The sequence below is a fragment of the Calypte anna genome, chromosome 3 (genome assembly GCF_003957555.1).
Source record: "Calypte anna isolate BGI_N300 chromosome 3, bCalAnn1_v1.p, whole genome shotgun sequence".
Taxonomy (NCBI): domain Eukaryota; kingdom Metazoa; phylum Chordata; class Aves; order Apodiformes; family Trochilidae; genus Calypte; species Calypte anna.
In genome coordinates this window covers 57,520,098-57,543,795 of record NC_044246.1, presented here as the reverse complement: position 1 = coordinate 57,543,795, position 23,698 = coordinate 57,520,098, and the positions used below count along the sequence as shown (strand labels likewise).

Below are 23,698 nucleotides of genomic sequence, written 5' to 3'. Positions count from 1 at the left end.
GTAAAGAATTGTTATTGATTGATGTATATGAAACTGATAGCTTAAATACCCTCCAAAGATGGATATTCTGCAGCTTCCATAGACAGCCTGCTCCAGGGTTGTACAAACCTCACTACTTAAAGGGCGGGGTTTTTACCTTTATACCTAACTAGAGTCCAGGTAGCCACAATATAAAGTATTTCTTATCCTGTCCCCAACAGCAAGAACTTCCCCCTTCACTCAAAATATATATAAACATAAATGTGTGTGTATGTGTGTGTCTACACACCACACTTCAAAGAAGAAGATTTTCCTTACCCCTATATATATATATGTATGTATGTTTATATTCTGTCAAATACAAATATTATATCATAAACAGTGGCATAAATTAAGGGATAACATTACAAGAAATAGAAATAAATCAGAAAAATTATATATATTAATGCATTCTATAATTATTGACATTGCTGATGTTTTAATGTATTCCTCTATTGCCTAGGAGATCTGTTTGATAGGACAGAACTGCTTTTTGTGCTGTGCAAACTCAGATCAAATTAATTTCTGCCATCCTGCTCAGACCTGTATGATAAACACCAGCCTTAGCCACGTGCAATCAAATTCCAGTTTATCAAGATATAAATAGTAATTATGGGTATTCAGATGTGCTCACTGTTCAGAAAAACAAATATAAGTTGTTGACTTTTCAGGTTTTCCTGGGACTCAGCATCTCCCTTGTAGGCTCACAGATAACACATGCAGAACTGTTACACTGTCTACTCACACTTATTTTCCTTTCCTTTTTTCTGGAAGTGAAAACCAGAAGGGGCCAGGACCATTTATTAATCTATTTGCTGCAGTTTTACATACAGATCATAATATAAATAAGCCCATTTCCCCCTGTTTCCTACCATAGCTCTTCATTCCCACTCCATGGTGAAACTCGCCATCACTTCAAAACCTGTAAAACTCAGGGAGTGGTCAGGCTCCACATCACATGAGAGAAATGCTTTTGGTAAGAACAAACAAGTAAGTATATCCATTTTCTAATCAGATCTTTTTAGTCATCCATTATCTCCAACCACATAAGGGGACAGGGAAAAATGGAAATATCCAGGGAATGGCAAGATGCTGAGAAAAACATAGATATGTAAAACACACCACAGATGCTGTAATCGCTCAGGCCCAGTTCCCTCAGGCATCCAGCCCCCTGGATCTCAGGCATCCCTCAGGCCATCAACCTTTCAATGTGGAGCCTTCCTACATGACTGCTACTTCCCACAGCAGCAGAGAATCTGGTGCAGAGAAGCAGGGAAGGCAGGGGAGTGAAGAAGGAAACTGCATATAAAAAATAAAGAAAAAACACCTAACTTTTAAAACAAATCTATGCAAGGAGATGATGTAAAAAAAAAAAAAAAAAAAAAAAAAGCCCAAACAAAAAATTAGAAGTGATTATCCTTCTTCCAGCCACATTCCAAAATGCTTCTTTCACAAAGGCAGAGAAAAAAGAATGTAAGGAGGATGTCAGGTTGTGCAGAGCCTGAGAACCCTGGGAAGGAGCACACTGCCAGGTAACTACAGTATGTGACAGGAGAGCATGAGCTGAGCAGCTGAGGTAGCTGCTGATACTTAAGTGAGGTTAGGTGAGAGAGATCAAGGATGAACTCTTCTAAATTCCACCTCTTCTCTGAGGGGGTCAAGATTGAAGGCTTAATTTCAAAGTATGGACCAAATCTAGCTTCTAGTCAAGCCAGCAGTAGCAGTGGATGCTCAGGAACTGTTAGGAGCTCAGTATCTGTGAGGATAAAGTTTTTTGAGGACTGCAAGAAATTTTGTTGAATCTTATCTCATTCCTGGGTGCCTGCAGGTTGCCAGGCTGTTGGGCAAGGAACTGCCTTTTTTCCAGCACAAATCCTGTCCATAAGTCATATTCACAGGCTTTCAGTATTGTGGTTTATTCAGTGACTTTTTCCATTGCATGAATTTGAAGATACTGTTTAAAGCTGTGAGTTAATTTATTACCATCATTAACCTTAATGACTCCTATATACTGCTAGGCCTGGCCAAGAGGGTGCAAACACACCCTGGCACTTCGATCTCCCTGATCTCATAACTTTGGTCCAAAGTTCTGCCCTCTACCTACAACAAGCTTACCTTGAGAAGGACTAAGTTGGCTGGATTAAAGCAAGTTAATGTCTCCTGCCTAAAATCGCAGTATAGAGTTACAGTATTATGTACCTATGTAATCTTGAGTTAAAGAAATTAATGACGCACTTGTGGTGACTTACAATATAAAGTCAAAACTGTGAAGCAGACCCAACGTAAAGAAAAAAAAATATACTTGCTTGGATTTGAAAACAGTCAAAGAGAGACTTTCTGTGTTTGCAAGGAGTATAGTGGGACCCTTGCCCTGCTCGTCCCAGTGGACAAGAACAAGGTAACAGCTTCTGGAGCCTCTTAGTGCTGCTGCTACCAGCGCTTGAGGGTGCCAAGGTACAACTGGGGTACAGTCAGGGAGCAGCCTCAGTGCCAGTGAGGGTGTAAGGGTAGCTGAGTTCTGGGCACGGCACATCAGGGCAGGGCTGCAGCAGCTGGTTCCCCAGCAGGGCTCCCTAGTGCCCAAGGGACATTTTATAAAATCATAGAATCATTCAGGCTGCAAAAGACCTTTCAAGTTCAACCATTCACCCAGCGCTGCCAAGTCCACTACTAAACCATGTCCCTAAAGCACCACATCTACACCCCTCCAGGGAAGGTGACATCCCTCCACCACTTCCCTGGGCCTTACAACCCTTTCAGCAAAGCCATTTTTCCTCATAACCAATCTAAACCTCCCCTGGCGCAACTTGAGGCCATTTCTTCTTGTTCTGTGACTTACAACTTGGCAGAAGAGACCAGCACCCACCGCACTGCACTCTCCTTACAGTGAGGAGGTTTCCCCTCCACCTCCCTCCTTTCCTCCAGACTGAACAACCCCAGTTCCTTCAGCTGCTTCTCATAGGTCTGGTGCTCCAGACCCTTCACCAGCTTCGTTGTTCGTTGTCTGTATTCCCTCTAGCACCAAAATGTCCTTTTCGTAGTGTCTAGCACCAAAATGCCCCGTTCGTGGTGAGAGGCTCCAGAACCCCACGCACCGTTCGAGGTGCGGCCTCACCAGTGCCGCGAGCAGCTTCACACGCACACGCACGCAGGACGGGGGTAAAAACGAAATCAGGAAGGGGGAAATGACAGCCCTGCTCCCGAAAAGCCCGAGGTGAGTCACGGCGGGGCTGCCCGGCGGCGGCACGGCCGGGCAAAGGGGGCCGGGGGGGTGCGGGGTTCGGCTGGGCTGGGACTGGGATCGCGGCGGCTCCCCCTGGTGGCGGCGGTGAGCGCAGCGACGGGGGTTGTCACATGTCGGAAAGTCCCCGGCGCTGCCGGTGGAAATCCCCGGTGGGGATTTTTTTGTTGTTGTGTGTTTTTACTCTTTTTTTTTTTTTTTCTTTTGCGTCCGGGCGTTGGAAACAGAAAGGGGAAAAAAAAAACCCCAACAAAAACCAAAACAACAGAACAACCAACCCAGAGGTTCGGCTCAGCCCTTCATTCCGCAGCAGCGGCGGCAGCAGCAGCTCCGGCGGGGAGGGGGGCGGCGGAGGGAAGGGAACCTCAGCTCTGTGAGGGCTGATGGCTGCTAAGGTCGGCTGCGTCCCACCGCCCCAGCCCCGCTGCTGAGCAGGAGCGACCGGCAGGACCGACCGGAGGAGGAGCCGGCGGAGAGGTGAGCGGTGCTACGGATGCAGGGAGGGCAGAGGAGGGAGGGCACGGCGGGGTGGCCGACCGACCCCCAAACCGGCTTCATCTCCCTCGTCCCTCTTGCAAGAGGGCGCCTCGGAGCACCAGGAGGGTTTTGCCGCGGTGTTCGGTGCTTTTCCGAAGCATTTGGCGTCTGGAGGGGGCTGTCCGTCGGTCCCTGGTTCCCGGTGGAGGTCTGTGGCCCGGCGGGGATGTTGTCCCTCCGCTGTCTGGCGCCGGCCCGGGTTCGGCGGGACCCCAGCCCCGCGAGGGCTCATCTGGATCCCTTCAGCACGGCTCCTGGGGACACGGGGCGGCGGTGGGTTTGCTGGGTTGGCTTCCAGCGCTTGCTGCTGCCGAAAACTTGCCTGCTTTGAGCAGCTGCTCCTGCAAAGTTTGCGGGTGGGAATAGCGGCTGTCGCCTCCAGCTCGCATACACATGGTTCCCGCAGACCAGTAAGTTGAGGGAGTAAGCTGTGTAAACCAGCCCTGTCGTATATAAAACACCTTCAGTTCTCCTCTTCTGTCTTGGCAACGAGTGACAATTATTTTTAGTTTTGTACCAAGCACTCAAAGGCCAGGCGTTAGAAATCCGTGGGTGCTGAAGGTGTATTAAATGCGTTTATTTTTGCAGTGTCTAAGCACTGTACGGTAAAGAGTTTATTGTTGCCGTTTTCCCCACAGCGGACAGAACATTAAAATAACTTTATTAAGCTACTGGCAGATCTTGGAGCAGCATTTAGCTTTCCAAAGCCCAGCAGCCTCAGTATTACAAGTTCAGAAAGCATGCTGCTTCAGAGAGCTATTTAATCATTGTTTGCAGCGATGCTTTTCTGAGAATTGTCATTACGTGTCAAGAAGTAGTATAGTTTGCAGTAAAGCACAGTACAGTACTGTCGACTAATTTAACTGTAGCTGAGCTTCCATTCTTTGAACCTCTAGCTTAGGTGCCTGTTGAGTTCTGTTTGTTTCATCACATTGTTTCTGAAAATAAGGCTTGCTCAGCTTTTGCCCTGACAGACGTTTAGTGACCATAAATAGCACTGACAGTAATTTCCCTGTGCGGAGGGGAAAATATGCCTGTAGAATGTAATGTTGAACAATATGGTTTCAGTGGATGCTTCTGTAAACTCAGTACTTTTTACTACTTAATGCTGGAAATAACCATTTCAAGGGTCTGTGCCTGTAGTACTTAGTCATGTGATTAGCCTTTATTAATTTTAAAAATTCCCATTGACTCAATGGCTGTACTTTTAAGTTCAGTATTTTGGTCATCTTGGAGCAATGTATAGCTGTGGTTATTAAGCAGATTAATAAGAGGTTGTTTATATTTCCCTTAAGTTTATATATCCCTTAAGTCCTCCATTCTTTAAATACAGGATTAGAGAAATAGCGTGTGTAAAACTATATTGGAGGGGGAGTTGATTAGAAAATGTGTTACTTCCATTCTAAGTTATATGTTGGTGAGGGAATTGTAGGAATTTTTATTAGCTAAAGGAAAGCTTTTCCATGTGTTGCAGGATGTGAGAGCTCTAAGCCCTGTTCCTAATGCTCTTACAGTAGTAGAGGAAATACTGTTGTGAATGACATTGCCCTGACTGAGAGGAAAGGACTTCTCAGCATCTTGTGTCTCACTCACCTCTATTTAGGGCTTGACAGGACATCCACTGAGGCTCTTGCTCAGCTGGTTCTTGGAGGGGTTATAGAGGGCATCTTGTGACAGCAGGAGTTCTTATCCTGGTGCTGTCCTTTCCCACACTCTGGCTGGGCAGCTGGAGGTGGATGTCACCAGTGGAAGTGTCTGAGTGAAGAGAGAGAGCAGATGGTTCCCTGCAAGGAAGGATGTGCTCAAGTTGTTCCCAGACCCAGGAATCTCTTCCTGGTCAGTCTGTCATGTTGTAGTCCTTCTTCCTCTCTCTAGCCGTCCAGACTCACATCACAGGGAAGCTTCCTAACAGTTGCATAAATTAAGATTTCAGTTGCTTCTTGTCTTTGTGTACTTTTAATGTTGGCACCTTAAAATATACCTTTGTTTTGATATTTGTCCATAATAACAGTTGTAGTCTCACATTGAGACTATATATCTTTATCTGTCTTAATAGAAACTTTGCTTTGTTTTTAAATAGAGCAGTAATGTACATGGACAGCATGGAGAGTCTCTCCATGTAAAAACAGGTTGTTGGTGTTACCGTAGCACACAGGAATTTTGAGGGATGCGGTCCCTAAGTTTGGCTCTAGCTAGCCACAAAGTTAGCATGCTCTGAATTTCAGAGAGTGCAGACAGTTTGAGGTTATGGGGTTTTTTGTTCTTCCTGCTGTAGCCTATGAGGCCAGAGATACTGAAGAAAGGGATTCAGGGCAGGAAACATTACAGGTCTCACTGTGGAAAAATATTGGGAGTTTTGAGCCAAGTGGAAATGCTTTTTCAGCTCTGTTGACTTGCTGCTGAGTAATAGCAGCACTGCAGTCTGCACCCCCACATGCAGCACAAGCAGCTCTGGCCAGTAGCTTTACCACTCACAAAATATAAGAAGCCTCAAGAACAGTAGCATAGATTTGCCCTTCAGTACTTGCTCTGCTACAAAGTCCTCATTTGCCATCTTCAGCCACTGTAAGTAAAAGACAGCTACTAGTATGGCATGTCATTCTTGGGGTTTTTTTTATACTGTACCAACCATCACTTCTGAGAATGTATGAGTTGCAGGAATCTGAAATGGTCATTACCTGTTTTTTTGTTGGTTTTTTGTTTTTGTTGGGGTTTTTTTTTTTGGCATGTCATCAAAACGAGCTTGAAACATGCTGAAAGTTCACCAGGTTCATATGGGATTACACTATGCAATTATCAGTTAGTCAAGTTTCCAGAATAATTTTCCCTTCCCTTGATCTTGCCTTCTTTTATCCTTACTTTGATTTAAATGCTTTTCTTTTTCTTCTTCTTCTGGTACAATGATGTAATTTCCATAGTTATGAATGAATTCTCTTTAATATCTGGTAAATGATAGCAGTTAATGATTGGAATAAGCTGGTAAGTTTCTATATCTGAGTAACACAGAGGGGCTAATGGATATGAGCTTTAACAGCCTTCAGATGTGTTAAGCTCTGTGAACTGCATCCACTCTGCTCATTTTAGGCAAAACCACAGCCAGAATCACAACCCTGAAAGTGCCTTCACAGTCTCCATGGAAGTGATAGCTCTGTGATGCAAGGATATTAACATGCCAATAAGTGGATCCATTTTAATTTCAGATGTCTTCTAGAAACATGGCTGGGCAACACATCCTTCCTCAAGCTTTGTATCAGAGCAATATGCTGAAAGCCATGAAGATTAGGGAGAGGACACCTGAAGATCTGGTCAGGCCTCCTACTGGAATAATTCACCACTTCAGGACTATGCACAGATACACCATAGAAATGTTCAGAATGGGACAGTTTTGTCCTCAGTTTCGAGAAACACTTCAGAAGGCTCTGACTGACCAGGCCGCTCAGACTTCGCTGGAGCGTCAGAGGAAGCTCAACTGGTGCATGGAAGTTCGGAGACTTGTCCCTTTGAAGACTAATGGTGAGTTTCAGCAGGTCTTTGCATTTGCCTTACAATGGGTAATAAATGTAGCACCTTTATTAATAGCATCTGAGTTCATGTTACCAAAACAGAAGCACACAGCTTTAGAAAAGGGGTGCTTTTTAGTCCTCGTTTTTTAAACTGAAATTCTTTCCACATGATGTACTGTCCTGAGGCTGTAGCAGTCCCTGGGATATATAACAGTGTTATGGACAGCCTGAAAATTTCACAGATATTTTCATGATATCCATAACCTGTGGCACATCAGAGTAAAATACCAGGTGGGAACCTTGACTTGTAACCCATCACCTTTCTGTGAATTTGATTCTCCTATGTGTTTGCTTTCTCCTCGGAAGTTCCAAATGATCCTTAATGCCTGGCAATAGGAGACTTCGGATGCTTTGAGTGACAGGGATGCGTTCTCATATATATATATCAGAAGCTAATATCCTGCCATCCTAGCTGGCAGGCAAGGCTCACTTGCTGATCCAGCTTTAACAGTGGTGCCAGTGGGAGCATCCTGGGAGTGGAGCCTCTGGAAACCCAACCTTGCTCACCCTGGAGTCAGCATCCCACTCCTGCCTGGCTCCCTCATCCTCATCTGCCTGCCAGGGTTTGCCACCTTTGCCTTTCCTCTGGGCTCAACATGTGTGTGGCTGACTGCCATCTCTGTGCAACACAAGTTGGGCAGGGCCCTGTTTTTTTTTTCTTCCAGTCCCAGCACCAGTTTTAGTACCTGGCTTTTGGGTTCCTTTGTGTGTATTGCATCAAGTGCTCTAAATTCAAAAGTACAGTAGTAGCGCAGAGATTTCCTTAAGAGGGTACATGTGTTCACAGTCTTCAGCAGCAAACTTGCACATGACTCTGAGAGTTGCTGGGCATTGGAAAGATTTGGTAATGGCTATGACTTATGGTCACGCAGCTACAAACCTGGGACTCAGGATTCTGTACAGCACAGATTGTCCTGAACTGTGAAGGTAGACAAGGATAGTGAGGACTCCAAGAACAAGGAAGACAGTTCTTTGCTCAAGGAACAGATAACACTAGTTACAGAAATACTGGGTGTGGTGGACCTGCAGCCTCACTGAAGTCCTTATGTTCTGTTGATGCTTCCTTTTGTATCTACTTACATGCACATTGCCCTTATCTTCCTAGTGCACATTCTTCCCATTTCAAGTTCTACCATACTTCTGATTGCACATGGCTGTGTTGTGCAAAACCCATAAAAACAGAACCACCATGTAGATGACACTGCCATGACGTAGAAGAACCTCACCTGAAGTGTCTCTTAGTAACTCTCATAGAGGCACTGACCTTTCAGGAGGCTTTTGCATGTGCAGGAAATACTCAGGTGTGTAATTAGTCTGTGTATGGATATCACATAGCCTTGAACTTCCAAAAGGACTGGAGTTCTAGCTGGGGCGGACAATGCTTTGCAGGTACTAGGAAAGTACTGTCAATCTGAATTTTGCATTTTCAAGACTTCACTCCAGGAGATAAACTCTAACTTTACTAGGATGTACCAGGAAAATAGAGGACAATGTATAATTTTTGTCCAGGGCAAAGACCCACTGGTTATGGAATCCTCCAGCTCCTGTTAATATGAGTCCTGTAGGGGTTAATGATGCCTGAAGAGATCCCTGTTCCTGACTGTATTCAGAAAGTGTGACCTGTTGCGTTATCTCATGACTATCGGTCAGTGTTACAAATGGGAACAATTTGTGGACTGGTGACTTGGATCCCATCCGTGAGCAGGCACACCAGCATACAAGAAGCCCCAGTACTGGGGAAGGTTGAGGGAAGGCAAAGCAAGGGCTCAGTTTGTGTTTCACCGTACGCCCCATGGCCAGTGAACTCAGCTTCAGTGCTTTTAGGGTCCTTCAGTGCATGAGTAGAAGGAGTGGCTTTGGGAACCTGTGGTTTAGGTAAAGCAGTCAAAGCAAAGGACCTTTTCGGGGTAAAGAAGGTAGACTGGACTGAAAGAGTCAATCCCTGAAGGAAGAGACAGAAGCCTGGAGAAACCTTGTATAATCACAAGAAATTACATGGTAGACAGTGAACTTTCTTCAGAAAATTCTGGGGTTTTTTCTAATGAAAGTTTTAATTGTTGAAAGCAGAGATGGTGTTTCCTGTAGGATCTTTCAGCGTATATTTTACCTAATATGTACATAAAGTTATGAAGTGGTGTTTTGATTTTTTTTTTTTAATTAGAAAAGCTCCTTTGAGTCACCACACATTTCTTTGCAGACATGCGGATGGAAGATGAAAGGAAAGCAGTAGGAGATACAAAAATTGAAACTTTTTTTTTTTAAATGTTTAAAATTCCAACATCTATTGGCTGAAGAGATTTCACTTGTATAATGAATCGGCATTCATTCCAGCTCACCCAGCCACACCCCCTGGGAAAGTCCAAGGGAGGCTTTGCTGTGCAGCCCTGCACGCCTCAGAACAAAAAGTACAACTGTTGCTCAATTGCCAGTCAAACAGCACGGGGGAATTCCAAGTGCTGTGTAAGGAATTTTGGGCAATGCTTCTCAATAAAGGACTGAAAGCAAGCTCTCAGGGAGAAGGAGAGAGAACAAAAAACCAACCAACCAACCAACCAAAAAACCTCCCCCCCCAAAAAAACCCAAACAAACAAACAAACAAACAAACAAAAAAACCCAAAAAACTCCAAACAAACTTATCTTTGCTCTAGATTTTATGAAGGGAAAACTGTAATGGGATTAATATGTCATATTTCTTGGTCAGAAGGAAACCCAGTCAGTTTTTCTGTTTTATATTGTTGTTCCTTGATTTTTGAGCTGGTGAGCAGCCTGAACGCTTGGAATAAGCCTTGCATGACAGCTTTCAGAGACCAGAAGGCAGTTGCAGGAACTTGATATACACAGAGTCCCTAACACCAGAGAGTTAAGTTAGATAACAAATTATATATTTTTCAGGATGTGGGGTCTGTTGTAAGTTTTCTTCTGCAGTTTCACAGAAAAAGTAGCAAAAATGTTCACAAATGGTGCGCTTGAGCTCATAAAGCACGTAGCAAACTGGGTTGAAGCCTTTTGTGGGAGATCTTTGGGTGGGTTTTTTCCCCACATGAGAAAAATCTATGGCTTTACCATGGTTGATGTCCTCTGTTCCAAGGAAATTGCTGCATTTTCCAAGCAAATGCTAATAATCTGTTTATTATTAGTAAACACTGGACCTAGTTTTGAATCTGAGGATATGACAGTAATGATTCTTGACAATCTCTTTTGAAGAAGTTGGCTAGGGAAAGAATTTGAAACTTAGCCACAGGCATAGTTTGTCACACCTTTTAACTGAGTTACTTAACTCCTCTGATTCTCAGTTCCTACCCCTCTGAAACTGCAGAACATCTCATTCCTTCTTACCTGCAAAGAGATTTTTCAAATGCAAGGATTGTGTCTAAATGAAAATAAAATCATTATGATTTTCATTTATTAAGTATTAATTTTGTGTTTTAGAGAATAAAATATGTAACAGCCCAACTTTCTATCAGTTCTGAGAGGAAGGGAAGAGGTGTGCCTACAATTACTTTACATGAATCACCCACTCTCCCCTTTCTGTCTCTTTTTTATTAAAATTCCTCCATCAAGCACAGCCAGGTGCCAAGCCTTTCAATGCAGTGCTTATCAGTGGACCAGAGGCTTTCTATTACTATAACATACTCTTATTATCTCTACTCTGTGCCATCAGGTGTACTTCTGTAAATGCCAATAAGGGAGATTTATACATTCTTTTGTAGTTTTAACTTGACTTTGTCACGTTTAAAAGCTATTCCAACTGTTCAAGGTTTGCAGTTGACACCAAAATTTAGTTAATGGTATAAGTTGAAATTAAGTAAAATAGGTAAGGGGCCCGCTTCCCACCATCACTGAATGACAGCTTAACACCAGTAGCTGAAGGAACAAAACCAGTGGAGAGGGGACTTCCTCCTTTCTTCCTCTGAGTGGAGAGCTCATAGCTATGGTCTTCTTCTTAAAATCATTCTCTCTCTAGAATGAAGTGCCCAGGGAGTATGCATTTGCGCAGCTTAATGCTGCATGCATTATCTAAGTGGTCTTTTAAAAAGAATGCACCTTCTTTTTGTGCAGGTGATGGAAATTGCCTCATGCACGCTGCATCACAATACATGTGGGGTATTGAGGACATCGACCTCGTCTTAAGGAAAACCTTGTTCAGTGCACTCAGGGAGAATGACACACGGAACTTCAAGCTCCGCTGGCAGCGGGAGGCTGTTAAATCCCAGGATTTCATAGAGACAGGACTCCACTATGACACTCGGGTAAGGTGGCCTGAGGGATTGGTGCTGTTTCCTGAGTGCTCGTCACCCTTGCCTTGCTGATTTCATTTGCTTTCTGGCTTCATGGACTCCACCTTTAATGGAGAGCAGAAATAGTCTTCCTTTGGAGGAAATGAGAAAATGTGATTATTTTGAACACTGCTGTGCAGTGTTGATTGCAGTGTTTGTGTTGGTTCCTGACCGCCTTGTCTTTGAACCATTGCTGATGGATGTTTCTTTCCCCAGAACTGGGAGGAAGAGTGGGAATATCTCGTTGAAATGACCTCCCCAGAAACATCTGGGGCTAGAAACAGGCTTCCATATAATGCACTGGAAGAAATCCACATCTTCATCCTTGCTAACATCCTCAGAAGGCCAGTCATTGTCCTTGCAGGTGAGTTGTCCAAACAGCCATCTCATATGTTGAGATTACTGTTTTCCTCTGTGCAGTGTCAGTGAACTTTCTTTGCTTATTGTTGTTTTCAGATAGATGTGTTTGAGAACTGGGAGTTTTCAGCCACTGTTCTAGAACACCCAGGATACATTTTCTCTTCCTGGTAACACATACTTATTTGTGTTTATTTGGGTTTTTTTTCTTCCTTATGCAGACAAAGTGGTGAGAAGCTTAGAGTCAGGCTCCAGTTTCGCTCCTCTGAATGTTGGTGGTATTTACTTGCCTCTCCTTTGGCCAGCTGAAGAATGCTACAGATACCCAATTGTGCTTGGCTATGACAACATGCATTTTACACCACTAGTGACTCTGAAGGACAGTGGGCCAGGTATTTTTCAAGTACCTTGTTTGGTATTTATAGAGCTTCTTTAATATCGTCATACTGATAAAGGAATTAAAATAAAATGTGTTTTATAGTTGCATTTCAAAAGTTAAAATAAATGTAAAAAATTTCTTTGGAATACATTTTTAACATGTGAGCAGAAACAGCTGTGTAAATCAGAACAGAAACTAAAAGTTGCCTTCAAAGTGATGGTTGAAAGTAGAGCACAACTCACCTGCTTGCAGGCTGTGGTCAGTCAAAGGGTGGCCTGTTTCATTGTGTTTTGGCTTCCTTTCCCTGCCCTGTGGTAGGAGAAGGAGCTTTGAAGGAGTTAGTCTCACAATGGCTACCAGACAATTACCAATGCCTGACAGAGATAATGAGAGAGATGCTTTGCTGTTTTAATGCCTCTCTTCTGAATGGATAAAAGTTGTCTAGGTTTAAGCTAGGGCATCATCCTGTGGGAGTATTCATAAACTGAAATCTACAATGCTGCCTACACTGAAAAGAAAATTTATATGGAGACATTTAAACTCCTGTGAGGTGAGGCTGCATTTTCTGGTGCAGACATGTCTGCATCCTCCCCCAGTGCCATTGTTAAGAAACCAGTTGCTTCTGCCAGCCATTCTTCTCTCTGAAATTCAGGAACAGTGTTGACATCTCTGTGTGTCACATCTTGTGGTTAGTCCTACTTTGTAGAATGCATGAGGATAATGATACATACATATAAAGATATATATACACATATAAAAATATATATATACACACACACGCACACAAAAATCCATCTTGTTTCTTGACAGAAATCCGGGCTGTCCCTCTGGTCACCAGTGAACAAGGCAGATTTGAGGATTTGCGTGTTCACTTTCTGACAGATGCAGAAGAGAGGGAGAAAGAGCAGCTGCTAAAAGACTACTTGATAGTGATAGAAATTCCAGTGCAAGGCTGGGATCATGGTACAACTCATCTAATTAATGCTGCAAAGTGAGTATCATTTCTGTTTCCCAAAAGTTATCATGTTTACAGAGGTGGACAAAGCTGTGTGGTAGAATGTGTTCCTTTGGTCTTCCTTCCACAGCAGCACACGTTTACTCTCTGAAATATGAAATACTGGCACTACTGTCGACATGCTTTGAAGTGGTGTGAGGTCAGACCAGTCTCAAATATAAAGAGAAAAATGTCTTCAGACTTAGCAGGCTGAAACTAGTATTTTAGAAGAGGAAACCCAATGGACTAGTTTCACTGACAAAGTGAGATTTGCAAGGAAGGTAGCTAAAAAGTATGGTTAAACCCAGGAACTAGTTAGACCAAACACTTGCTTCTTGTGTAAGGGCACATTGCATAAAGGGCAATTGGTGTCATTTTGGTTGCCCTAGGGAAAGCACTCGGTGGTGTGTGCTGAGCAGATGCCTTGGCACCCTGGGCTGTTGCTCTGCAGCAGTAGTCAGGAAGCTGTCACTGGTGGAGGAACCGGCACCTGCGCTCGTCCCACTGGTGGTTGAGCATCAGTAATGTGCCAGGGGCACCCTTTGGTTTCTTGTGTTTAGGGAACGCTGGCAGCTGTGTCTGCCCAGCCCCATCATGAGTGTGCAAAGGAAGCAACTCCCTGTATCCTCTCTCTTTGCTTCTGTTACTGCAAAGGGAATACTAGTTCAGGAGCCTTGAAAATTTAAGCCCTCCAAGTGTGTAAAAACTGGCAATCCAGCTTCCCAAGTACCACTGCACAGATGTGTTCTTGAGTGTTCCCAGTAATGCTAGGTCTTCATTCCCCCAACTGCAATGTGGTGAAGCTCCACTGTGGGGTTTTCCCTGTGGTCAGGCACAGAGTAGGGATGGTGTGAGGAGATACTAGTGTTACACACACCGCATTGAAGCCCAATAATTTTTTTGAATTCTGTTGGTAGATACAGACCCAACAGGGAAAAACCAGAGACAAATTTCATCATTAACTGTATAAGGAAATCCTGAGCCCATTGTGAGAAAGGCTTGTTCTTAGTATAGGCTTCTGAAGGTCTTCCACTCTAAGCTTAAATGAGCACTGGTCTTCGGAAGAAGTTAGGATTGGGAGACTTTTCTTTTTGCTTCTGAGAGATTATCTATATCATTCCTGCAAGCAGTTCTTGAACAGAAAACCCTCACTTAGAAAATCTTTTTAAGAATACTTCTGTTTAGCATTGTGTCAGACCATTTCTTTAAATGAGAAAGTCTCCGATTGACATCACTGAGCACCTGCTTTTGAAATTATTTCCGTTTACTGCTACAGTTTAACATCCTACATCTCCTGGCTGAGTAATATGGATGTGCATTAGTTTTACATTTCCTCCCCACAATATTGTATTTGCCCCCACCCCCGCCATCTGCCCTTTTCAACCACTGATGCAATCTTCCTTTTTTTGGCTGTCAGGTTAGATGAAGGCAACCTACCCAAAGAAATGAACCTGGTGGAAGATTACTTTCAATTGGTACAGCACGAGTACAAGAAGTGGCAGGAGAGCCCTGAACCCACTAGGAGGGAGACCTGCTCCAGGAACAGACAAGAACTGTCTCTTTCCCAGCTCTCCCTCTTACAGGTGAAATGTGAGACACCAAACTGTCCTTTCTACATGTCTGTGAACACCCAACCCTACTGCCACGAGTGCTTTGAGCAGAGGTCCCAGGGAAACAAAGGAAGAAAGCAGACCTCCAAAACGGCACCTGAGAAATTGAAAGCAGCTGGGTCGGGCTCCTCTCCTGGGGACGTTTGTGAACCTGGGAGGTGGACATCTGAAGAGCCTGTCACAGGGCCTCGCTCTGCACCTCCAACTGCTCCAAGCCTCTTCCTCTATAGTGAAACCACGGCCATGAAATGCAGGACACCAGACTGCCCCTTTACACTGAACGTGCAACACAATGGGCTCTGTGAACGTTGCCACAACTCCAGACAGCTCAGTCCTTGCAACAACCTGGATGACCAGAGACATTTGGACCATGCCACGTGCAAGGTGTGCCATCAGAAGGCCAACAGGACCTTCAATGGCACATGCAGCACTTGCTTCAAAAGGACTACAGAGCAGTCCTCAAATGGCAACCCTGCTTTCCTGCCCGCATGCCAAAGATCAACACCAGACCCATCCCAGATCCCACAGATCCTCTTCCAGCACTCCTGCCTTCAGGCTCCCAACAACCACAGCGAGGAGCCCCCACCACCCCCACTGCCTCCTGAGAAGAGGGGAGGTAACCCCTGCAGGAAGCCAGGCTGCAAGTTTTTTGGGACACTGCAGAATGAGGGCTTTTGCACACTGTGTTTCTTTGAGTACAGGGAAAACCATGGTAAGTGGAGATGGGGTGAGCTTTGGCACGTTTTGGCTGCAGATCAGTTTCCTCAGGCTTTGAAATTTTGCATGCGCTGGGTGCTAAAAGGACTGGGGGGGGAAGGGAGCAGCATGGAGCAGAAGCAGCAGTCTGAGAAGGGGCTTTTTTGGTTGTTCTTATCCTGCAAAGGGACACGTGGTAATAGTGTGGAAAATCTGTGAAATCTCATGTAGAACTTCCCACCAGCTTTCATGGGAGCAAAACTAGCTCAAGAGGGAATGGTGGGTTTTGATCCCTCGCCACCATCTACTACAGTCATGGTTTGCTATGACTTTTCTTCACAGCTAGACAAGTTGTAGGGGAAGTACAGATGCTATTGAAAACCAGTTGCTAAGCAAGGCTTTAAGGAACCTTGGGATGAATTTGAGGATTCTTATCCATTCTGGATGCAACAGGTTTAACATTCTGGAGTAACTACTGAAGTCATCTTTATAAACAGAGCAAGTAAAAGTTGACTAGCTGATGTGCTTGTATTTTTGAGTAACTTAGTGTTTTATTAGAATCCAACTTGAAATCTTTCTTGATAGTATCATGCGTGTGCATGCATGTTTAAAGGAAGGTTTTCAAAAAGGTAATAGTGTGTGAATAAATTGCAGCATGAAATCTTCATCTTTCATGCTACTGCTGTGTTACACAGGCAAAGAACTCTTGGGCAGAGAGGTTGAAAGGCACACCTGCTTATGTCTTCACTGTTTGATTGCTGACAAATGTGCACTCTTCTTATACTTTCAAATTAGGGAACTTCTATGCAAGCTTGCAGTAGCTTATTTTCCAGTGTTGTGGACAATGAATTTTTTTTTCATCTGATTGTGGAATATATAAGATTTCTTCAGGACTGAAAAGCATAAGGCACTTTTTCCCATTAATCTCTGTGCTGCTCTACTTCCATTGCCCCATGCACCTGAAATGGGGGAAGCCAAAAGGGAAGTGTTGGGGTAGATCACAAATGACACAATGAAGCCGAAGTTGAAAGTCTACTTGACTTAAGTGGGATTTAGTTTTCTCACCCAAGGGCACATTTTTTTCCTAAATCAGCTGTTTCAACAACTTCTGATATGAAAGTCAGGCTGTATTAGCTCACTTATTTATGTAACATAAGGGGAAATACATCAGCTGAGGAGCCTCAGGGTTGCCGAAAACCCAAGTTTGAGGCTGGTAGACTTTTTCAGTTATTTTACTGTTTTCTTTATAAACCGGTGAGATTTTCATCATTGCTTTGGGTCACTAGATCTGTCAGGCATGTTCTAACTTCTCCTGTCTTACTTTGCATTACAGATAGTGCTTTGCTACGCCACCAGAGGAGATCCCAGAGGAAGTCCTCGGCAGTGGGACAGCTGGGGACCTCAGCCGCCGCCTTCCGTGACACCATGTCCTGCCAGCGGCGGGACTGTGGCACCCTGGGCAGCACGATGCTCGAAGGGTACTGCCAGAACTGCTTCATCAAAGCCCAGAATCGGAGGTTTGAGGAAGCCAGGAGGACGGAAGAACAGCTAGTGAGACAGCCAGAAGTAAGTGTGAACTTCTCTAAAACTCCTTAATGTTTATCCCCTGCACATTTTTGTCTTGGGTGAATATCTTGGAATGCATACTGGAAAAATCCTCGAATCCTAAGTGTCAGGGAAAGACAAACATGACTGAGCAGCGTTCCAAAAAGTTGTTTGCAGTTTAGGGTTTTCACGGCTGTGTTCAATTTTGCCTCGGCTGGGATTTTGCCAGCAATTTCAATGAAAGCAGTTGAACCAACAGTAGGTTTGTTTGCTGATCAGAGGGAGATTTTCATTCGTATCCTTAGACCTATGCAAATGCGTCAAGGGATTTTGTCAGTTTCATGTTGCCTTGTTCTCTAAGCCAATTACAGGTTTTCTTTGTTCTGTTTGTTTTGTTTTGTTTTTGTCCTTTTGTTGTTTTTTTTTAATTTTATTTGGTTTGTTTTGACCCTTTTAGAACTGAGAGTTAGCAAAGAAAAAAAAAACCCACTATATTTTCTCTGAGAAATGGCAGAACTTGTTATTTTCTTTCAATACCAGGTTGGCTCTTGGTATTGTCCTTCTCAGAAGCAGCATGTGTCTGCAAGAGTCCCCAGTGGTTACCTATACAAACCCTTAGCAGAGCTGAAAGTGAAGGAAAAGCTGCTTGTCCTGCCAGCATTGCAACTGACAATGTCTTTTAATGTTTTTCAAGAGAACGGGACAGCACAGAGATCTGCAGCGAGCAGCATTGAGTAGCCAGAAGAGACAGTGCTCTTCAGCATCGTGTAGAAACAACCTGGCTGGCAGGAGCAGTGGCTTGTGCCACGAATGCCAGCGCCTCAGTCAGCTCATGCCGTGGGGGGGTGCCAGGGATCTGCCTGCAGAGGAGCCCCCGAAGCAACGCTGCCGAGCCCCTGCTTGCGACCACTATGGCAATGCCAAGTGCAATGGGTACTGCAACGAGTGCTACCAGTTCAAACAGATCTATGGCTAGCGGAGGGCAGGGCTTGGTGAACAGCGAGGAAGCCGTCCCAGCCACTTCCCTTCACTGAAAAGGTGCTACGTCCAAAACACTTAACAGTCCTGGGAGTGGGAGGGCGAGGGGAAAGATAAGCTGTCTGCTCGTGTTCGTGTTTATCCCCAGGAATGGGAATAAATGTCTACTTCCTATAAACACTGCATACAAGGACTTCTGAGAAGGACAGGCTGCCTTCTGCACAGAGCTGTTGTTCACGCCTAAGCTCCTGCAATGCCGTATTTAACTCTTGGACTTCCAAAGAGGAAGTGTGAAGCATTTGAATCCAAAGAACTTCGCAGTTCTTCCTCAGTACCTCCCTGGATGAGGAGTCACGGCTGCTGTCAGAGGTGCAGGAGCCCTTCGTGTACTTCAGTCAGAGGCAAGGCTTTCCTGAGAGGAATCCCCCTCACCCTCAGACAGGCTGATGCAGCTTGCAGTTGATCTGAAGAAACTTGCTTTGGGTTGCCTGTATCCTTGCTGGTGTTCTTACAGAACTCATCAAGGTTGGAGCTCCTGTGGGTGTTTCAGGGTGCTAATGGCAAGCGGTTCTGTGTTTGCAGACCCCTCAGAAAACCACAGCCAGAAACAAGACCAGCAGCATCTGCTCCTTTAACGTGTTTAACCTAAATAGCATTTAGGTCGTTTCCCAATTCCCAAGACAGCTGGAAAGACAGGTGGTTACAGAAGCAACGTCTGTGGACATATGCATGTGATGGGAAAAGTGAATCCCATCATCTCCCACTTGTATGGATGGAATTACCTCCAACATACAAAACCCCCAACACAGCCCTTTGTCTTCGGCTTCAATTCTGAAATCAAAGCAACTCTTTTTCCTTGTGACTGCCAGGAATATGTGTGCTGCTGTTTGTACCCTCCCTCCCCATTTCTGTCACACGTTTTGTTATCCTCATTGTGATTCTGTGACTGCAGAGAGCTTGGAGCTCAGTAACGGGAGACCTTTGGGACTGAGATTTTACTCCTGTAGTTCATGCATCCACTTCTCAGTCTGCAATACTTTCTTTACTGACTTTGCCTTTACCATTGTGCCTTCTCCTCCTTTCACACCTTTATGTTTTCAGCATCTATTTTGCTGCTATGATTTTGGAGGAGATACCTCTTCTAAGTTGCTTCTCAAGTTTAGAATCTTTCTCTAGTTATTATAAAACAGTTTTTAAAAAGAAAAAGAATAATTCATTACTTATTCCTGTTAAATTTTATATATTTTGTGAACCTTAATGTGAACATGTGTTTTATTAAAATATTTATATTATTTGAAACAATGCAACTTGAAATTTGCACAGCTAGGATATTTTTTTTTAAACATATTTAGTCTTCTGTTGAAAGTTACAAACAAATGTACAATTGAAAACCATTTTCTGATATAAAGAAATAAATTATTGAAGGATTGAATTTTCTGATTTATATCAATGTGATAGAGCTCACGGGACAACCCTTGCCCATTTCTGCTCAGGATCACCATTCAGCATGTTACCACGTGCTCCCTGGTTCAAGTGATGTAGCAAAGCCTTTTGAGGATGTCATAACTTGCTGTAAGTCTCTGCATACTCCTACCTGCTCTCCTTGCCCTTTCAGGAAGAGCTCTTGGTACTGTGGGAGTCAAAGTCAGTGTGCATAAGAAGATGGTCCCTGTGGGTGCAGAGTATCTTTAGTCCCCAGAACTATGGGTGTGGGAAAGTAAGGATGGTTAGGACCAGGCTGCAAGATAAGTGAAGCTTAGACTGAACTTGACTTTGCTTTCTTCATTCATCAGTTATGCCAGGGATTCTCAACTGATGGGAAAAAACAGGTTGAATGCCACCTTGGGAGATGGTGAGGGCAGAACATGATCCTCAGCTGAGCCCAACCATGCCCAGCCAAAAGCACAAGCCATCTTACCACCTCTCCTCACCAGGGGTGGCAGGGCAATACTGAACAGTGCCATGGCTTCTAAGGCTCCAAATGTCCCAATGCTGTTAAGAAAGTGGATACTTTCTTAAGAGGCTTATCTTTCCATATCAGCTGCTCTCTATCCTGGTTAACTCTTTGAACCTTTCTGACTGTTCAGGAGCACACATCAGCATATGCTTCAGTGCTGTTCCAATTGAAACCATAGAATCATAGAATAGTTTGGGTTGGAAGGGACCCTAAAGATCATCCAGTTCCAATGCCCCTGCATGGGCAGGGACACCTCCCACTAGACCAGGTTGCTCAAGGCTCCATCCAGCCTGGCCTTAACACTTCAGGGAGGGGCCACCCACAACTTCCTTGGAGACCTATTCCAGTGCCTCACCACTCTCAAATTAAAGAATTTCTTCCTAATGTCTAACCTAAATCTCTGCTCTTCAAGTTTGAAACCATTTCCCCTTGTCCTCTCACTACACACCCATGTAAAAAGCCCCACCCCAGCTTTCTTGTAGGGCCCCTTCAGGTACTGGAAGGTTGCTATAAGGGCACCTCAGAGCCTCCTCTTCTCCAGGCTGAACAACCCCAACTTTTTTAGTCTGTCTTCATAGGGGAGGTGCTCCAGCCCTCTCATCATTTTAGTGTCTCTCCTCTGGACACATTCCACAGTTCTATGTCCTTCTTATGCTGGGTACTCCAGACCTGGACACAGTGCTCCATGTGTCCTGAGTACTTTTGCCACAGGTTAACTAGTCCTTATAATTTGCTCAGCTCTTTAGCACATGTTCCTTGATGCCTGTCCACCTTCCTCACGCCCTCTGCTCTCCTTACAGTTTAGCCCAGCTCCCCCTGTACCCGTGCACCACTCCTTTCAGACCATACAACCTGTCAGTCAACACAGTCCCCCCAGGGCAGCGGCTGCTGGATCTACCAATGCCATCTATACAGCATATCTACTTTTACAAAGTCTGTCTCTGTTTATCCCCACCTTCCTTCCCTTTTCCTTACAACTCATGCAGCTCACATGCCCACCCAATTCATCAGATTTCTGCACCAGGCAGACACCTCCATACTGAAAGAGGAGGCAAAGACTAGGAGGGATGTCTGCTCCATAGAGGCAGCTCCCAGCATCCAGCCCCAGCAGCCATCAGCCCCTGTGTGCTGAAATGGCAGAGCCTCCATCATGACATCAGAGACTGGATAACCCCAGCTGCTATTAACTGCAAATTCTGTGCAGAAGAAGGATGTCAGATGAAATGCCCCATGTCCCGCTGATTTTTCTCTGCTGTTTTCTGGGCCCATTACTCATAACCCTAAAGTCACATGAGGCTCATCTCATTCTGAAGCTTCTATTCAAATGAGTGCTCAGCCTGTCTCTTGTGATTTACTTGTGTGGGAACATTAAAGCCAGCTGGGCTTTTTTTTTTTTTTTTAATTTAATACTCTGATATTTCCCTAATGTCCTTTGGGGATTTTGACCCTCTGATGCTTTCTGGTCTTCACCCAAAAACCTCTTCATGTGTTTTCTCCTTCCTGTTCTGCAAAAGAGAACTTTTATTTAGATTCTCCCTTCTTGTGACCACTTCTGAAAGTCTCTTTGCTAAGACGCTAATATTGCACAGACAGAGCTTCTTTTCTTAGTAGAAAGCCAAAACTAATATGAAAGAATTAGCTTAATGACTACTTACATTACACAGGGAATCCTCATAATACAGTGCAGTAAGGGCCTGCTGTGCAGACTGTGCTTACACATTCATTTTCTTGGGGAAAGACATTTTTCTCTTATTACAGTAATTCCTTACTGGGAAGGAATTATCTGAATATTATCTGTATTTCTGGATTTCTCATGTATCTAACCACTATACTAACAGATGACATGATACAGAAAAATTTCAGTGGTGTTTACATGCTGAATATAGATCTTTTTATATAAATCTTTATGGTCTTGGGGTCATGAGGCCACAGTGCATGACATTAGCTTGTGCATTCAATCTGTGCAAAATAAGTGGTTGAGCATGGTGATATGATGCTTGCTTAGTTCAGGTGAGAGCCACAGGGGAGCAGTGACTGCATAATTTCATCCTGAATACTTGAACGGGACACTACAGAAAGATAAAACCACAACACTGAACAGTTACAATTTTAGTTTTTATTAAACTGCCGAGGCCCTTTAAAACACACAGTTAGAAGCAAAAGTGCCTTTACAGCTGAGGTGCTTCGTTTCTCAGGTGTCTGTGTTTAACATGCAATGCAGCAAACCTGTCACTGCTGGGAGCAGATTCAATGTACTAAGGTCAACTTGTTCAGTCATTTCTGTGCTGATGATTTCTCCATGTGGCTGATAAATGCTGATAGCATCAACGCGTGCCTGGTTCCAAAGCACTATCCTAGCTGCTAGGAAGAACTATAAAAATAGTTGGAAGTGGTTTAAATGAGCTGGTAGTTTAAATGCCTTTTCTTTGACCATCCATGGTTATTTTGAGATTGACACTAGCTCTTACAAGTGTTATAGCTCTTATATGTAGGAGGACAGCCATGGCTCCTGTGTGAGCATTACCATTTCTCAACCTGCAGCAAAGCTGGCTCAGTCAGTTCCCCAGCCATATCTCTCCTCCTGCTGCCCTGGGCAGCCAGAACCCCTGCAAAGTAACCTAGTAACCCCAGTGTGATTGTGTCTCCATTTGTCAAGATAAATGTCTCCTGAAAAAAAAAAAAAAAACTTGCATGTATATATATATTAAACAATAAAAAAAAGTTATTTGATGCCTGTCAAACAGAAAACTAAAATAAGAGCAGGTAATTTTTCTTGGGAGTTTTACGATTACTTCTTTTTGTACTAATGTTATTTCTCAAAAAACTCCCTGTGTCTAATATTGAAAGACAACCTATGGCGTGCTATCCCAACTGCCCTCTCCTTTGGCCTCACCAAAGTGAATAATACTATGTACATAACCATTCCCCCCGCCCACCACCTCTGATCTATGACAGCATTTATTCTTTTTTTATTGCTTTGGCTTTTTTTTTCTTCTTTCCCCATCCCCCTTTTTTTTTTTGGTTAAGCTCTAGTACATATCCGTGGTGTTGGGCAGGAAGTCAGATTTCCCCTGGTGAATTACTTGGGGGTGGGGGTGGGAGGGGAACTCAGGTTTTGTTCTCTCTGGTTATGGCTCTTTGTCAGAGGATTAATGTGAGCTCATATGAATGCATATCATGAGTTAGTTCAACTCCCAACCCTTACTGCTTCTTTTTTTAAAAAAGCAACTATTTGGTGGCACATCACAAGAAGGGGTCAAAATCCCTTTCTTATTTACAATGTAAAGTCAGTGAGCAGGGGAATCTGTGAGGAACACAACTCAGTGCAATGGTTTGAGCTTTAAAATCAATGCTTTTCTTACTGACAGCTCTCAGATAGACCCCAGAGTACCATGGGGCAGAATTTGGTTGTGATGTGAAGAATGATGTACTTTGAGATCACCCAGGCAGAATTCCCACTTCTTAACATTACCTGTTGCAGGACTAATTTAGTTTCCTGTTACCTGACACTGCATGTCTGGTAAACATCTTTCTACCAGCTCTGGT

The 23,698-nt window shown here is 44.1% G+C and overlaps 1 protein-coding gene across 4 annotated transcripts; it reads left to right on the top strand.

Moving 5' to 3' along the window:
• The first annotated feature begins 3,528 nt into the window (after window positions 1–3,528).
• TNFAIP3 (TNF alpha induced protein 3) lies at window positions 3,529–19,525 on the top strand. 4 transcript variants are annotated; one of them, XM_030448293.1, is made up of 9 exons: window positions 3,529–3,736; window positions 6,997–7,309; window positions 11,419–11,609; window positions 11,853–12,000; window positions 12,215–12,385; window positions 13,183–13,363; window positions 14,784–15,688; window positions 17,006–17,238; window positions 17,912–19,525. In XM_030448293.1, exons 2-9 carry the CDS (start codon window positions 6,997–6,999, stop codon window positions 18,191–18,193), a joined length of 2,424 nt encoding a protein of 807 aa, XP_030304153.1. In that variant the 5' UTR covers window positions 3,529–3,736; the 3' UTR covers window positions 18,194–19,525. The 4 variants fall into 4 exon arrangements, with proteins under 4 accessions (XP_030304153.1, XP_030304154.1, XP_030304155.1 ...); XM_030448294.1 differs by lacking the exon at window positions 3,529–3,736 and adding an exon at window positions 3,811–4,069; XM_030448295.1 differs by lacking the exon at window positions 3,529–3,736 and adding an exon at window positions 4,099–4,206.
• The last annotated feature ends 4,173 nt before the right edge of the window (window positions 19,526–23,698 follow it).

Coding starts and splice junctions, on each gene's coding strand:
- TNFAIP3 (XM_030448293.1), top strand. CDS start 6,997: ATGTCTTCTAGAAACATGGCTGGGCAACACATCCTTCCTCAAGCTTTG. Junction 11,610..11,852: donor GACTCCACTATGACACTCGG/GTAAGGTGGCCT, acceptor TTCTTTCCCCAG/AACTGGGAGGAAGAGTGGGA. Junction 12,386..13,182: donor TCTGAAGGACAGTGGGCCAG/GTATTTTTCAAG, acceptor GTTTCTTGACAG/AAATCCGGGCTGTCCCTCTG.